This window comes from Salvelinus fontinalis, chromosome 3, assembly GCF_029448725.1.
Source record: "Salvelinus fontinalis isolate EN_2023a chromosome 3, ASM2944872v1, whole genome shotgun sequence".
In the NCBI taxonomy this organism is placed as follows: Eukaryota; Metazoa; Chordata; class Actinopteri; order Salmoniformes; family Salmonidae; genus Salvelinus; species Salvelinus fontinalis.
In genome coordinates, this window is record NC_074667.1 from 14,755,781 (window position 1) to 14,773,496 (window position 17,716).

Sequence of the window (17,716 nt, forward strand, 5' to 3'; positions counted from 1 at the left end):
ATACATTCACAAGTGCAATACACACAATTAAAGCTTAACTTCTTGTTAATCTAGCCACCGTGTCAGATTTCAAAAAGGCTTTACGGCGAAAGCTAACTATGCTATTATCTGAGGACAGCACCCCATCAAACAAACACATGACAATCATAATTCAACCCGCCAGGCGTGACACAAAACTCAGAAATAACGATATAATTCATGCCTTACCTTTGAAGATCTTCTTCTGTTGGCACTCCAATATGTCCCATAAACATCATAAATGGTCCTTTTGTTCGATAAATTCCATCGTTATATCTCCAAATATATGATGGCGTAGCAGTCGGACGTGTGTTTGTCTTGTCCCGTCTTGTCCCGCGTAAATAGTCCTCGTATTTTTTGTATACATTTCGTATATATTTTAATTTCACTTTCCATCTAGGAACTGAATATACATTCCCGCAACCCGCCTCACCCAATGTAGTACGGATCTGCTATTTTTTTATACTTTAGAACCGTAACCCCAATCAGAAGCTAGCCAGATAACTAGCTACTAGCTAGTAGTCAGTTAGCCACTGCTGCGGTCTTCACCCTTAACTCGGACACCAGCCAGCTTCAGATCGGGTCAATACCTGCCAGTCTGCAGGCGCGATATCAACCCAGAGAATATAGGACTGCTTTTTCTCTACCACATCACCGGATTCCTGACGCAAGCTCTGGACAATTACACCGGATCATCGTCGCTAGCTAGCTGCAACCAAGTGGCTACTACTGGCTAATACCTCTGTCCCGAAACAAGCACCAGTTAGCCTTGAGCTAGCCTCGAGCTAGGCCCATCTGCCGGCTAGCCGAAGAGGTCTACCAGCGAATTCTTGGGCTACAATACCTCTTTTGCCAATTGGACTGGACCCTTTATTGCCGACACGGAGCCCCGCCGATTCATCACGACTGGTCTGCCGACGAAATTGTCCGAGGTGGTTTCAACAGGCTTTTCCATTGCGACGTTTCTGAATACCCATCTGCTAATTATTAGCTGTCTTATCGGCTGCTATCTAAATAATTTTTTTCTTTTTTTTTCTTGGGTCACTATATCTATTTTGCCAATTGGATCGATCCCCTCTACCACACGGAACCCCACTAATCTACCGACGGAAACAAACGAGGTGACAAAAAAAAAATAATAATAAATAAAATTTAAAAAAAAAACAGACCTCCATCCTATGTTATCTTGCTACCGATAGCCAGCTACCCGGACAGCTGTCTGGATCGCCGTGACCCCAACCAACCTCTACTCACTGGACCCTTATGATCACTCGATTAAGCATGCCTCTCCTTAATGTAAATATGCCTTGTCCATTGCTGTTCTGGTTAGTGTTTATTGGCTTATTTCACTGTAGAGCCTCTAGCCCTGCTCACTATATATCCAACCTCTCAGTTCCACCACCCACATATGCGATGACACCACCTGGTTTCAATGATGTTTCTAGAGACAATATCTCTCTCATCATCACTCATTACCTAGGTTTACCTCCACTGTATTCACATCCTACCATACCTTTGTCTGTACATTATTCCTTGAAGCTATTTTATCGCCCCCAGAAACTTCCTTTTACTCTCTGTTCTAGACGTTCTAAACGACCAATTCTCATAGCTTTTAGCCGTACCCTTATCCTACTCCTCCTCTGTTCCTCTGGTGATGTAGAGGTGTATCCAGGCCCTGCAGTACCTAGCTCCACTCCTATTCCCCAGGCGCTCTCTTTTGATGACTTCTGTAACCGTAATAGCCTTGGTTTCATGCATATTAACATTAGAAGCCTCCTCCCTAAGTTTGTTTTGTTCACTGCTTTAGCACACTCTGCCAACCCAGATGTTTTAGCCGTGTCTGAATCCTGGCTTAGGAAGACCACCAAAAATTCTGACATTTTCATCCCTAACTACAAGATTTTCAGACAAGATAGAACGGCCAAAGGGGGCGGTGTTGCAATCTACTGCAAGGATTGCCTGCAGAGTTCTGTTTTACTATCCAGGTCTGTTCCGAAACAATTTGAACTTCTACTTTTAAAAATCCACCTCTCTAAAAACAAGTCTCTCACTGTTGCCGCCTGCTATAGACCACCCTCTGCCCCCAGCTGTGCTCTGGACACCATATGTGAACTGATTGCCCCCCATCTATCTTCAGAGCTTGTGCTGCTAGGCGACCTAAATTGGAACATGCTTAACACCCCAGCCATCCTACAATCTAAGCTTGATGCCCTCAATCTCACACAAATTATCAATGAACCTACCAGGTATCACCCCAATTCCGTAAACACGGGTACCCTCATAGACATCATCCTAACCAACTTGCCCTCCAAATACACCTCTGCTGTTTTCAACCAAGATCTCAGCGATCACTGCCTCATTGCCTGTATCCGTAATGGGTCAGCGATCAAACGACCTCCACTCATCACTGTCAAACGCTCCCTGAAACACTTCAGCGAGCAGGCCTTTCTAATCGACCTGGCCGAGGTATCCTGGAAGGATATTGATCTCATCCCGTCAGTAGAGGATGCCTGGATATTTTTTTTAAATGCCTTCCTCACCATCTTGAATAAGCATGCCCCATTCAAGAAATTTAGAACCAGGAACAGATATAGCCCTTGGTTCTCTCCTGACCTGACTACCCTTAACCAACAGAAAAACATCCTATGGCGTTCTGCATTAGCATCGAACAGCCCCCGTGATATGCAACTTTTCAGGGAAGCTAGAAACCAGTATACACAGGCAGTTAGAAAAGCCAAGGCTAGCTTTTTCAAGCAGAAATTTGCTTCCTGCAACACAAACTCAAAAAAGTTCTGGGACACTGTAAAGTCCATGGAGAATAAGAACACCTCCACCCAGCTTCCAACTGCACTGAAGATAGGAAACACTGTCACCACCGACAAATCCACTATAATTGAAAATTTCAACAAGCATTTTTCTACGGCTGGCCATGCTTTCCACCTGGCTACCCCTACCCCGGTCAACAGCACTGGCCTCCCCTCTGCTACTCGCCCACGCCTTCCCCATTTCTCTTTCTCCCAAATACAGTCAGCGGATGTTCTGAAAGAGCTGCAAAATCTGGACCCTTACAAATCAGCCGGGCTAGATAATCTGGACCCTTTCTTTCTAAAACTATCTGCTGAAATTGTTGCCACCCCTATTACCAGCCTTTTCAACCTCTCTTTCGTGTCGTCTGAGATTCCCAAAGATTGGAAAGCAGCTGCGGTTATCCCCCTCTTCAAAGGGGGGGGACACTCTTGACCCAAACAGCTACAGACCTATATCTATCCTACCCTGCCTTTCTAAGGTCTTCGAAAGCCAAGTCAACAAACAGATTACCGACCATCTCGAATCCCACCATACCTTCTCCGCTATGCAATCTGGTTTCAGAGCTGGTCATGGGTGCACCTCAGCCACGCTCAAGGTCATAAACGATATCTTAACCGCTATCGATAGGAAACAGTACTGTGCAGCCATATTCATTGACCTGGCCAAGGCTTTTGACTCTGTCAATCACCACATCCTCATCGGCAGACTCGACAGCCTTGGTTTCTCTAATGATTGCGTTGCCTGGTTCACCAACTACTTCTCTGATCGAGTTCAGTGTGTCAAATCGGAGGGTCTGTTGTCCGGACCTCTGGCAGTCTCTATGGGGGTGCCACAGGGTTCAATTCTTGGACCGACTCTCTTCTCTGTATACATCAATGATGTCGCTCTTGCTGCTGGTGAGTCTCTGATCCACCTCTACGCAGACGACACTATTCTGTATACTTCTGGCCCTTCTATTGACACTGTGTTAACAACCCTCCAGGCGAGCTTCAATGCCATACAACTCTCCTTCCGTGGCCTCCAATTGCTCTTAAATACAAGTAAAACTAAATGCATGCTCTTCAACCGATCGCTGCCTGCACCTGCCCGCCTGTCCAACATCACTACTCTGGACGGCTCTGACTTAGAATATGTGGACAACTACAAATACCTAGGTGTCTGGTTAGACTGTAAACTCTCCTTCCAGACTCACATCAAGCATCTCCAATCCAAAGTTAAATCTAGAATCGGCTTCCTATTCCGCAACAAAGCATCCTTCACTCATGCTGCCAAACATACCCTTGTAAAACTGACCATCCTACCAATCCTCGACTTCGGTGATGTCATTTACAAAATAGCCTCCAAAACCCTACTCAATAAATTGGATGCAGTCTATCACAATGCCATCCGTTTTGTCACCAAAGCCACATATCCAAGATGGCGTAGCAGTCAGATGTCCTTTGTCCTCGTCTTGCCCCGTGTATATATATTTTATATATTTTTCTTCTCATATCTTTTTATATATATATATTTTTTTCTTCTTAAAAACTCAACTTCAAAACACTCTCCTGCAACCCACCTCACCAAATGTGGTGCGGATCTGTTTTTTTTTCCTCAAAAGTATTATTCACCTCGTATCCGAAATCTACAACAGAAGCTAGCCAGACGTTAGCCAGCTCACAAGCTAACGTTAGTAGTTCAGCTAACCACAGCTAGCGCTTATCAGCTATCCTTTAGCTGCTATCCGAGTGACTATTGGCTAACATCATTTCCGGAGCAAACACCAATTATCCCGGAGCTAGCCAGCTGAAGAGTTCCATCAGCCACTCCTGGGCTACAATCACCTATCCGGACCCGTTTTACTGCCGATGCGGAGCCCCACCGGGCCTTCACGACTGGGATACCGACGTTATCTGCCCGAGGGAGTATTTCAACTGGCCCCTCCATCGCGACGTAACCTGAACGTCCATATGCTAACTGCGGCCCGCTAATCGTTAGCTGTCTTGAGCATATCGGCTGCTATCTGAACAGGTCTATCGAACAATCTTCTTAGGCCACTATAACTATTTTGACAATTGGATTGGTCCCCTCTACCACACGGAACCCCACTAATCTACCGACGGAATTGCACGGCGTGGCTAAAAACAGACCTCCATCTTCTGCTAGCTTGCTACCCATGACTAGCTGTCTGAATCACGAAGCTAGCACCAGTTAGCATACACAATTCTACAATTCACAACCTCTCTTTCGCCACCGCCATCCGGCTTGGATTCTCTGTCGACACGACCACGTCTGGTCTGCAGACGAACACCCCATCCGCTGTGCCCTCAACCGGCCTCCGTCTGAGCAGACCCCCTCCGTCTGAGCAGACCACCCCCCCGGGCTACTAACTTTAAACGCCGCGGGCTAGCTTAGTGGAGGCCTCACTGCTCCATCTACGGCTGCCCCCTGGACACTATGATCACTCGGCTACATAGCTGATGCCTGCTTGACTGTCCATTAATTCACGGTACTCCATTCAGTTTATTTGTGTTTTATCTGTCGGCTCTGTGCTTTAACTCAGGATCTGTGTGTAGTTAATCCGACCCTCTCTGCCTGGTCGTCGCCATTTTTACCTGCTGTTGCTGTGTTAGCTGACTAGCTGCTGTTATCTCACCTGTTGTTTTAGCTAGCTCTCCCAATCAAGACCTGCAATCACTTTATGCCTTATTGTATGTCTCTCTCAAATATCAATATGCCTTGCATACTGTTGTTCAGGCTAGTTATCATTGTTTTGGTTTGCAATGGACCCCGTAGTTCCACTCTCCGTACCTCTGATACCTCCTTTGTCCCACCCCCCACACATGCGGTGACCTCACCCATTGAGACCAGCATGTCCAGAGATACAACCTCTCTTATCATCACCCAGTGCCTGGGCTTGCCTCCGCTGTACCCGTGCCCCACCATACCCTGGTCTGCACATTATGCCCAGAATCCATTCTACCACACCCATAAATCTGCTCCTTTTATTCCTTGTCCCCAACGCTCTAGGCGACCAGTTTTGATAGCCTTTAGCCGCACCCTCATCCTACTACTCCTCTGTTCCTCGGGTGATGTGGAGGTAAACCCAGGCCCTGCATGTCCCCAGTCACCCTCATTTATTGACTTCTGTGATCGAAAAAGCCTTGGCCTTATGCATGTCAACATCAGAAGCCTCCTCCCTAAGTTTGCCTTACTCACCGCTTTAGCACACTCTGCCAACCCTGATGTCCTTGCCATTTCCGAATCCTGGCTTATAGGAAGGCCACCAAAAATTCTGAGATTTCCATACCCAACTATAACACTTTCCGTCAAGATAGAACTGCCAAAGGGGGAGGAGTTGCAATCTACTGCAGAGATAGCCTGCAAAGTTCTGTCATACTTTCCAGGTCTATGCCCAAACAGTTCGAACTTCTAATTTTAAAAATTAATCTCTCCAGAAATAAGTCTCTCACTGTTGCCGCCTGCTACCGACCCCCCTCAGCTCCCAGCTGTGCCCTGGACACCATCTGTGAACTGATCGCTCCCCATCTAGCTTCAGAGTTTGTTCTGTTAGGTGACCTAAACTGGGATATGCTTAACACCCCGGCAGTCCTACAATCTAAGCTTGATGCCCTCAATCTCACTCAAATCATCAAGGAACCCACCAGGTACAACCCTAAATCCGTAAACATGGGCACCCTAATAGACATTATCCTGACCAACTTGCCCTCCAAATACACCTCTGCTGTCTTCAATCAAGATCTCAGCGATCACTGCCTCATTGCCTGTATCCGCCACGGGTCCGCGGCCAAACGACCACCCCTCATCACTGTCAAACGCTCCCTAAAACACTTCTGCGAGCAGGCCTTTCTAATCGACCTGGCCCGGGTACCCTGGAAGGATATTGACCTCATCCCGTCAGTTGAGGATGCCTGGTCATTCTTTAAAAGTTACTTCCTCACCATATTAGACAAGCATGCTCCGTTCAAAAAATGCAGAACCAAGAACAGATATAGCCCTTGGTTCACTCCAGACCTGACTGCCCTCGACCAGCACAAAAACATCCTGTGGCGAACTGCAATAGCATCGAAGAGCCCCCGCGATATGCAACTGTTCAGGGAAGTCAGGAACCAATACACGCAGTCAGTCAGGAAAGCAAAGGCCAGCTTTTTCAAGCAGAAATTTGCATCCTGTAGCTCTAACTCCAAAAAGTTCTGGGATACTGTAAAGTCCATGGAAAACAAGAGCACCTCCTCCCAGCTGCCCACTTCACTGAGGCTAGGTAACACGGTCACCACTGATAAGTCCGTGATAATCGAAAACTTCAACAAACATTTCTCAATGGCTGGCCATGCCTTCCTCCTGGCGACTCCAACCTTGGCAAACAGCCCCGCCCCCCCCGCTGCTACTCGCCCAAGCCTCCCCAGCTTCTCCTTTACCCATATCCAGATAGCAGATGTTCTGAAAGAGCTGGAAAACCTGGACCCATACAAATCAGCTGGGCTTGACAATCTGGACCTCCTATTTCTGAAACTGTCCGCCGCCATTGTCGCACCCCCTATTACCAGCCTGTTCAACCTCTCCTTCGTATCATCTGAGATCCCCAAGGATTGGAAAGCTGCCGCGGTCAACCCCTCTTCAAAGGGGGAGATACCCTGGACCCAAACTGTTACAGACCTATATCCATCCTGCCCTGCCTATCTAAGGTCTTCGAAAGCCAAGTCAACAAACAGATCACTGACCATCTCGAATCCCACCGTACCTTCTCCGCTGTGCAATCCGGTTTCCGAGCCGGTCACGGGTGCACCTCAGCCACGCTCAAGGTCATAAACGATGTCATAACCGCCATCGATAAAAGACATTACTGTGCAGCCGTCTTCATCGACCTGGCCAAGGCTTTCGACTCTGTCAATCACCATATTCTTATCGGCAGACTCAGTAGGCTCGGTTTTTCTAATGACTGCCTTGCCTGGTTCACCAACTACTTTGCAGACAGAGTTCAGTGTGTCAAATCGGAGGGCATGTTGTCCGGTCCTCTGGCAGTCTCTATGGGGGTACCACAGGGTTCAATTCTCGGGCCGACTCTTTTCTCTGTATACATCAATGATGTTGCTCTTGCTGCGGGCGATTCCCTGATCCACCTCTATGCAGACGACACCATTCTGTATACTTCCGGCCCTTCCTTGGACACTGTGCTATCTAACCTCCAAACGAGCTTCAATGCCATACAACACTCCTTCCGTGGCCTCCAACTGCTCTTAAACGCTAGTAAAACCAAATGCATGCTTTTCAACCGTTCGCTGCCTGCACCCGCACGCCCGACTAGCATCACCACCCTGGACGGTTCCGACCTAGAATATGTGGACATCTATAAGTACCTAGGTGTCTGGCTAGACTGCAAACTCTCCTTCCAGACTCATATCAAACATCTCCAATCCAAAATCAAATCTAGAGTCGGCTTTCTATTCCGGAACAAAGCCTCCTTCACTCACGCCGCCAAACTTACCCTAGTAAAACTGACTATCCTACCGATCCTCGACTTCGGCGATGTCATCTACAAAATAGCTTCCAATACTCTACTCAGCAAACTGGATGCAGTTTATCACAGTGCCATCCGTTTTGTTACTAAAGCACCTTATACGACCCACCACTGCGACCTGTATGCCCTAGTCGGCTGGCCCTCGCTACATGTTCGTCGTCAGACCCACTAGCTCCAGGTCATCTACAAGGCTATGCTAGGTAAAGTGCCGCCTTATCTCAGTTCACTGGTCACGATGGCTACACCCACCCGTAGTACGCGCTCCAGCAGGTGTATCTCACTGATCATCCCTAAAGCCAAAACCTAATTTGGACGCCTTTCCTTCCAGTTCTCTGCTGCCTGCGACTGGAACGAATTGCAAAAATCTCTGAAGTTGGAGACTTTTATCTCCCTCAACAACTTTAAAAATCTGCTATCCGAGCAGCTAACCGATCGCTGCAGCTGTAAATAGTCCATCTGTAAACTACCCACCCAATTTACCTACCTCACCCCCATACTGCTTTTATTTATTTACTTTTCTGCTCTTTTGCACACCAGTATCTCTTCTTGCACATGATCATCTGATGATTTATCACTCCAGTGTTAATCTGCTAAATTGTAATTACTCGATTTATTGCCTACCTCATGCCTTTTGCACACATTGTATATAGATTCTCTTTTTTTTCTACCATGTTATTGACTTGTTTATTGTTTACTCCATGTGTAACTCTGTGTTGTTGTCTGTTCACACTGCTATGCTTTATCTTGGCCAGGTCGCAGTTGCAAATGAGAACTTGTTCTCAACTAGCCTACCTGGTTAAATAAAGGTGAAATAAAAAAATAAATAAAATATACTACCCACCACTGCGACCTGTACGCTCTCGTTGGCTGGCCCTCGCTTCACACTCGTCGCCAAACCCACTGGCTCCAGGTCATCTACAAGACCCTGCTAGGTAAAGTCCCCCCCTTATCTCAGCTCGCTGGTCACCATAGCAACGCCCACCCGTAGCACGCGCTCCAGCAGGTATATCTCTCTGGTCACCCCCAAAACCAATTCTTCCTTTGGCCGTCTCTCCTTCCAGTTCTCTGCTGCCAATGACTGGAACGAACTACAAAAATCTCTGAAACTGGAAACACTTATCTCCCTCACTAGCTTTAAGCACCAGCTGTCAGAGCAGCTCATAGATTACTGCACCTGTACATAGCCCATCTATAATTTAGCCCAAACAACTACCTCTTTACCTACTGTATTTATTTATTTTGCTCCTTTGCACCCCATTATTTCTATCTCTACTTTGCACCTTCTTCCACTGCAAACCAACCATTCCAGTGTTTTTTTTTACTTGCTATATTGTATTTACTTCGCCACCATGGCCTTTTTATATTTTTATTTATATATATATATTTTGTTTGCCTTCACCTCCCTTATCTCACCTCACTTGCATTGTATATATATATATGTATATATGTATGTATATTGTACATTGTATATAGACTTATTTTTCACTGTATTATTGAATGTATGTTTGTTTTACTCCATGTGTAACTATGTGTTGTTGTATGTGTCGAACTGCTTTGCTTTATCTTGGCCAGGTCGCAATTGTAAATGAGAACGTGTTCTCAATTTGCCTACCTGGTTAAATAAAGGTGAAATAAAATAAATAAATAAATAAAAAATGTCAATTTATTTGGCATGTTTGATAAAAAAAAACACTGGTTCCAACTCGTGCAACATGACTACAAAATATCTAATAAATTACCTGTAATCTTGATCCAAACATTTCAAACAACTTTCCTAATACAACTTTAGATATTTTTTTACGTAAATAATCGATCAAATTCAATACCGGACGAAAACAAAGTGGAGCGAGCTTTCAGGTCGTGCGCCCCAACCACAACAGTACACTAGACTCGACCCTCGTTCTGAACAGCCATACTTCTTCATTACTCAAAAGAAAAACATCAACCAATTTCTAAAGACTGTTGACATCCAGTGGAAGCGATAGGAACTGCAAGCAACTGCCTTAGAAATCTAGATCCACATAGAAACCCATTGAAAACACTGTCACCTGGATGGTTTGTCCTCGGGATTTCGCCTGCAAAATAAGTTCTGTTATACTCACAGACATTATTTTAACAGTTTTAGAAACTTTAGAGTGTTTTCTATCCAAATCGACCAATTACATGCATATCCTAGCTTCTGGGCCTGAGTAGCAAGCAGTGTACTTTGGGTAAGCTTTTCATCCAAAATTCCAAATGCTGCCCCCTATCCTAAAAAAGATAAACAGTTATCATACATGTTATGTAATCAATTGTAAAGGCTGTCGTTCTCCTCATCCTCGGACGAGGAGAGGAGAGAAGGATCATCAGACCAAAATGCAGCATTCGGGAAATAAGCCATCTTTTATTTAAACACGATGATGGCAACACGAAAAACAAAACACTTTCAAAATTACAAAACAAGAAAACGACGTAGACGAAAAAACCTGAACATGAACTTACTTAACTAAAACGTAAAACTCACGGACAGGAACAGACTACATCGAAACGAAACGAACAACCGAACAGTCCCGTATGGTGCAAGACATAACACAGATACGGAAGACAATCACCCACAAACAAACAGTGAGAACACCCTACCTAAATATGACTCTTAATTAGAGGAAAACGCAAACCACCTGCCTCTAATTAAGAGCCATACCAGGCAACCCAAAACCAACATAGAAACAGAAAACATAGACTGCCCACCCAAAACACACGCCCTGACCATAAACACATACAAAAACAACATAAAACAGGTCAGGACCGTTACATCAATAAGTTATTATATAGTGACAGGAATAAGTATATTTCAAATTAGAACCCAACACCGTTCGAAGAGCGCAGCACACTAAACTCCGCATCAATGTCTGTAAATTATGCAAAATTCTTTAACTTTTCTTTTCACATGATTTCATTATTTAAATTGTTTTTGTGGTACAAAAGTGCACAGATCTGTGCAGCAGGACTATTTCTGCATTGCTCAGTTTACATTGCTGTCTTATTCATCGGCATTAATTTGCTTTATTGTGAACCTGTTGATACAGTATCTGCAGCCCACAAAAGGTTACCATAGTGGCATTTGCTGGACATCTACCATGAACAAAACATTGAATTGATACAGGCTTGCCAATGTTTTTACATCCTTAATGATTAATGAAAATAGTGAAATTTAAGTCTGTTTTCAATCTATGCCCCACTTGAATTTGTTGTCATGAAATATGTGACGAGGAAATGCCATGACATTTGATGCCCTTTTGTGGGTTTTGTGACAGACGTGAGGTTTTCCACATGCAGAGGGAGCTTCTCAAAGAGAGGACAAGGTGCAGAGCCTTGGAGGAGGAGCTGGAGAATCCTATGAATGTACATCGTTGGAGAAGGCTGGAGGTGTGTGTGTTACTGTGTGTGATTGTGTGTGTATATTTTGTGAGTGCTTGGGCTCAAAAACATTTTAGACCTGTTTCAGTACATTAACTTCGGAATGCTTCGGCCTAGCTTCTGTGGGACATAGCCAGAGAACCTATTTAGGGTTATACATTAATGCCTCTTATTTGACTTTCCTCAGGCCAGCGACCCAAGCACCTATGAGTTGATCCAGAAGATTCACTCTTTACAGAGGCGTCTGATAACCAAGAGTGAGGAGGTGGTGGAGAAAGAGCTTTTATTACAGGTAAACTCCAGATAAATCTGTCTCATCCTGTTGGCTACCCAAACACCAGGTTCTCCCACAAGGAGTAGGTTGGGTCACTGCAGAAATCCATGGAAGCCTGGGAGAATTGTTTCACTACTTCATAACTTTCAGAAATTAGCATGGACTGCATACACTGAGTATAGCAAACATTAGGAACACCTTCCTAATAATGAGTTGCAAGTTGCAAACCCCCCCCCCCCCCTTTTTGCCCTCAGAACAGCCTCAATTTGTCGGGACATGGACTGTTGAGTGTGAAACCCAACAGTGTTACAGTTCTTGACAAAAACCAGTGCGCCTGGCACCTACTACCATACCCCCGTTCAAAGGAACTTAAACCTTTTGTCTTGCCCATTCACCTTCTGAATGGCACACATGCACAATCCATATCTCAATTGTTTCGAGGCTTTAAAATCCTTCTGTAAAACCCTTTCCTGTAGTCAAATGACCTAGTGGCTTTATTTTTCATAATTTCTAAATAAATAACATGATTTATTTTTTTACGCTGAAAATCTGGTGTTTCTATGTCAAACAGTTTTGATACATTTCAGTTCTCTATGATATATAAAGTGGAATATTGGAAAGCAAACAAAAAATGAAGTACATTTCAACTCTATATGTGACATGGTACACAGGTGTCTTATTTTTTGTTTCAAAGTAGATTTCTTTAAGACTGCCAAGAGACACTGATTTAGCCCACTGCAGTAAAATGTTAACCTGTCTCCTCTCCTTCATCTACACTGATTGAAGTGGATTTGGAAGTGGATTTAAGTGACATCAATAAGGGATCATAGTTTTCAGCTGGATTCACCTGGTCCTATGTCACCTATGTCATGGAAAGAGCAGGTGTTCTTAATTTTTATATACTCGTTGTAGATACAGTATCCAAATATGTAGATAATGGGTCGGTCGAGAGCTGGCAAGGAAGTGCCCAGTGGGATGTGTGCACGTTTTTAAAGAGCCCATCCCTGACTGAATGTTTGGCTGCCTAATGTCCCCTCTCTTCCACTTAAATGCTCAGGAGAAGGAGAAGCTGTACGTGGAGTTGAAGCACATTCTGTCCCGGCAGCCTGGACCGGAGGCAGCCGAGCAGCTTCAAATCTACCAGCAGACACTGAGGCAGAAGACAAAACAGCTCAAGGTCCTCTGTGCCTTTCATCTTCTTTTTCTACATCCCTCGTCTGTATGTCTGTCTGCCTGTCTGTCTGCCTGCCTGCCTGCCTGCCTCTCTCTCTCTCTCTCTCTCTCATTCTCCACTTCCAAGCAGCTCTGACCACTGGCAGAGAAATGGCCACTTCAGATACAGCAGGACCATGCACAGGCTTGCGAGCCAAGCTCACAGGCCCAGAGTAGCTTTTTACCTGGCTATGTCATTTTCAGTTTAGTCCTATGCTGCTGCTTGAAGTTGATTTATATTAGATGTTCTTTTAATCCCCCACATCCAGGCTTTGTCATCAGAGCTGAACATGTATGAGTCCCAGACACAGGAGTACAAGTATGAGATTGAGAGACTGGCCCATGAGCTGCAGAACATCAAGAAGAAGTACCTCACTCAGAAACGCAAAGAACAGCAGTGCAGGTAAAGATTACCCTGGTATAGTACTTACCAACCACGAGAATCACCCCTGAGCTCATTCTGGGGTTTCTGATCTAAACTGATTGAACTGTTCAAGTAGGGCTGGGCGATATATCAAATTAATTTGAATGTATGTTTTTGCGCGATATTCCAAATGCCTGTATCGCAAGAATCAAGGTTTTGTTATTTTTCGTTTTTATGATGTCCGCTTGTTCTCATGTTGTATTTTTGGTCTCATCTCCTTCGCTCCTCTGTGCTGTGTGCACCTTTCCATTTACACCAGAGATCTGTATATAATGACGAGTTGCACATCTCTGCCCTAACAATGGGAGTCGTTGTCCCAAAGGCGGGAAGGCAGGTGACTAGCTTAGGTCCAAAATAAGCTCATAGAAACGCATTGGCCTTATTTTGGACAGATTTTAGCGAGAGTTTGCCTCTCGCTTCGCCTCTTCCTCTATGGTTTACACACCAAGCCCCTCTCCCCCTGCCTCTCACGCTAACAAAGTTCAGAGATCACATCTTCTCTGACAAGTGGTGTCACGTTCCTGACCTATTTCTGTTAGTTTGTTGTATGTGTTAGTTGGTCAGGACGTGAGTTTGGGTGGGCATTCTATGTTTTCTGTTTCTATGTTGGTTTATGGGTTGCCTGGTATGGCTCTTAATTAGAGGCAGGTGTTTGGCGTTCCTCTAATTAAGAGTCATATTTAGGTAGGTTGTTTCACAGTGTTCGGTGTGGGTGGTTGTCTCCTGTGTCTGTGTTTGTCGCACCATACGGGACTGTTCGGTTTGTTTTGTTCATCGTCATTTTTATGTGTAGGCTATTTTCCCTGTTCGTGCGTTCTTCGTGTTATGTGAGTCCGTCGTCCAGATCTGTCTACACCGTTTGTTGTTTTGTTAGTTTAGTCAAGTTCGTGTTTTCGTGTTTTTTCTTTAATAAATCATGTCTTCAAACTCCGCTGCATTTTGGTTCAATCCCTGCTCCTCCTCTTCTGATGAAGAGGAAGAGGAAAACCGTTACAAGTGGTTTCAACTCGCTATTTGCATTTGAGGTTTGGTCCAACAGAATCGGTCATCTGGACACCAAAACACATTTAGACATAACTTCTCTATTATAGTAAAATAAACTTTTTGAACAATATCCTTTTTATGTTTCAACTACTCAAATTGCGCACAGAGCAGACACTACTAAAATGAGAGTATCAATAAACATTTATTTGCGAAAATGAGTGCTCAGTTTGTCGCAGGGCATTAGGGTACCGCTTGCAGCATTTTAGCCAAATACTGTTATACTAGCTGGCTAGTCTGTGTTTTATAAATGTGCAATAAGCATAAAACACAATTATACAGTTGAAGTTGGAAATTTACATACACTTAGGTTGGAGTCATTAAAACTTGTTTTTCAACCACTCCACAAATTTCTTGTTAACAAACTATAGTTTTGGAAAGTCGGTTAGGACATCTACTTTGTGCATGACACAAGTAATTTTTCCAACAATTGTTTACAGACAGATTATTTCACTTATAATTCACTGTGTCACATTTCCAGTGGGTCAGAAGTTTACATACACTAAGTTGACTGTGCCTTTAAAACAGCTTGGAAAATTCCAGAAAATTATGTCATGGCTTTAGAAGCTTCTGATAGGCTAATTGACATCATTTGAGTCAATTGGAGGTGTACCTGTGAATGTATTTCAAGGCCTACCTTCAAACTCAGTGCCTCTTTGCTTGACATCATGGGAAAATCAGAAGAAATCAGCCCAAAAAAATTGTAGACCTCCACAAGTCTGGTTCATCCTTGGGAGCAATTTCCAAACGCCTGAAGGTACCGCGTTCATCTGTACAAACAATAGTACGCAAGTATAAACACCATGGGACCACGCAGCCGTCATACCGCTCAGGAAGGAGATGCATTCTGTTTCCTAGAGATTAGCGTACTTTGGTGCGAAAAATGCAAATCAATCCCAAAGGATCTTGTGAAGATGCTAGAGGAAACAGGTACAAAAGTATCTATATCCACAGTAAAACGAGTCCAATAAAAAAGCCAGACTACGGTTTGCAACTACACATGGGGACAAAGATCGTACTTTTTAGAGAAATGTCCTCTGGTCTGATGAAATAAAATAGAACTGTTTGGCCATGATGACCGTCGTTATGTTTGGAGGAAAAAGGGGGAGGCTTGCAAGCCGATGAACACCATCCCAACCGTGAAGCACGGGGGTGGCAGTATCATGTTGTGGGGGTGCTTTGCTGCAGGAGGGACTAGTGAACTTCACAAAATAGATGGCATCATGAGGTAGGAAAATTATGTGGATATATTGAAGCAACATCTCAAGACATCAGTCAGGAAGTTAAAGCTTGGTCACAAATGGGTCTTCCAAATGGACAATGATCCCAAGCAGACTTCCAAAGTTGTGGCAAAATGGCTTAAGGACAACAAAGTCAAGGTATTGGAGAGGCCATCACAAAGCCCTGACCTCAATCCCATAGAAAAATTTGCATCCAGAACTGAAAAAGTGTGTGCGAGCAAGAAGGCCTACAAACCTGACTCAGTTACACCAGCTCTGTCAGGAGGAATGGGCCAAAATCCACCCAACTTATTGTGGGAAGCTTGTGGAAGGCTACCTGAAACGTTTGACCCAAGTTAAACAATTTAAAGGCAATGCTACCAAATACTAATTGAGTGTATGTAAACTTCTGACCCACTGGGAATGTGATGAAAGAAATTAAAGCTGAAATAAATTATTCTCTCTGCCATTATTCTGACATTTCACATTCTTAAAATAAAGTGGTGATCCTAACTGACCTAAAACAGGGAATTTGTACTAGGATTAAATGTCAGGAATTTTGGAAAAACTGAGTTTAAATGTATTTGGCTAAGGTGTATGTAAACTTCTGACTTCAACTGTATAATTTATGGTACAGTATGTCTGAAGCTATCACTGATCACCCACCTCACATTGAAGGCCATCATCAATTAGGATCACGCATTCACACACACTCACTGCATTTTCGCAACCCTTGTACATAGGGCTGGGTGATACGGCCTAAAAATCATATCTACATTTTTTTAAACTTATGGGCGATTCTGGGTTGTGGGGTTGAAAAACCAAGTTTTAATGACTCCAACCTAAGTGTATGTAAACTTCCAACTTCAACTGTATTTACTATAGTTTCATCTGAAAAAATATAACTTTTTAAATTTTTTACAATTTCTATTTTTCTGAAATTCACTGAGGAGGATGGTCCTCCCCTTCCTCCTCTGAGGAGACTCAACTGCTCAAATCAAAAAAGCTGGGAAGACGACCAGAGAATCAATTAGCCAGAGCTTGGGGCGACCTTACCATGTGTGTGTGGACGGAGCAACTTTGGAATGCGTCTGCAAGTGTCTGTGTGACAAATTTCCTGGAACTCTCTTGTGTGTCCGCAGGGAGAAAGAGAGGAGCCTGGCCCAGGTGGGACAGTCGGTGATCCTGCCCCAGCGCAGCGACGGTCCATGCTTCACCGGTGGAGGCTTCAGTCTTAAACAGCCTGGCAAAATCACCACCTAGAGGGAGAGACAAGAAGCTCCCTCCAGCCTTACAACGTCTTGACACACTGCCTCTTATCACCTCTCATGGGACACTCATCGTTTTCGATACTGTTTTTAAGAGCTCTTATAAAGGAAAAATAAATATTACCAGAGTTGGGCTATGATTTTATTCAATAAATAGAGTTTACTTCACGTATCAGTCTGGCCTTTCTCCAAAATGTATGTTTGAAGTTAGAAAATGGCCAGTCCAATCAGCGTTCTCTCAGAAAGAAATGTGTGTGTTTAGGATAACCTCAGAAACCCAGAACTAAAATCTTGTGTAATTGCGTCAGATGCTCCATTTAGGTTCTGGAGAAAGGTGAATGAGAAAATTATACTAACGAGACTAGTGAAGTCTCCACCCTGCTAAACGGAAACTCTCAGCCAAAACCCTCAACCACATCTGAAAACTTTCTGTTTGAAATTACACCCCCACTTTAAGCACCACCATCACACAATCTTAATATGTCCAAATAACCAGTGATGTAAAACCAAAGCACAGGAAATACTGCACTTTAGTCG

The 17,716-nt window shown here is 44.1% G+C and overlaps 1 protein-coding gene across 1 annotated transcript in view; it reads left to right on the forward strand.

Annotated features, from left to right (window-relative positions):
• The window catches only part of cfap58 (cilia and flagella associated protein 58), a 29,706-nt gene extending 12,359 nt beyond the window's left edge, over positions 1-17,347 (forward strand). The window contains exons 14-18 of the mRNA XM_055907346.1: positions 11,638-11,749; positions 11,928-12,032; positions 13,072-13,191; positions 13,496-13,629; positions 17,054-17,347. Coding sequence (XP_055763321.1) covers positions 11,638-11,749; positions 11,928-12,032; positions 13,072-13,191; positions 13,496-13,629; positions 17,054-17,174 — 592 coding nt within the window. The 3' untranslated portion in view covers positions 17,175-17,347. The remainder of the gene's footprint in view (positions 1-11,637; positions 11,750-11,927; positions 12,033-13,071; positions 13,192-13,495; positions 13,630-17,053) is intronic.
• Positions 17,348-17,716: the final 369 nt, after the last annotated feature.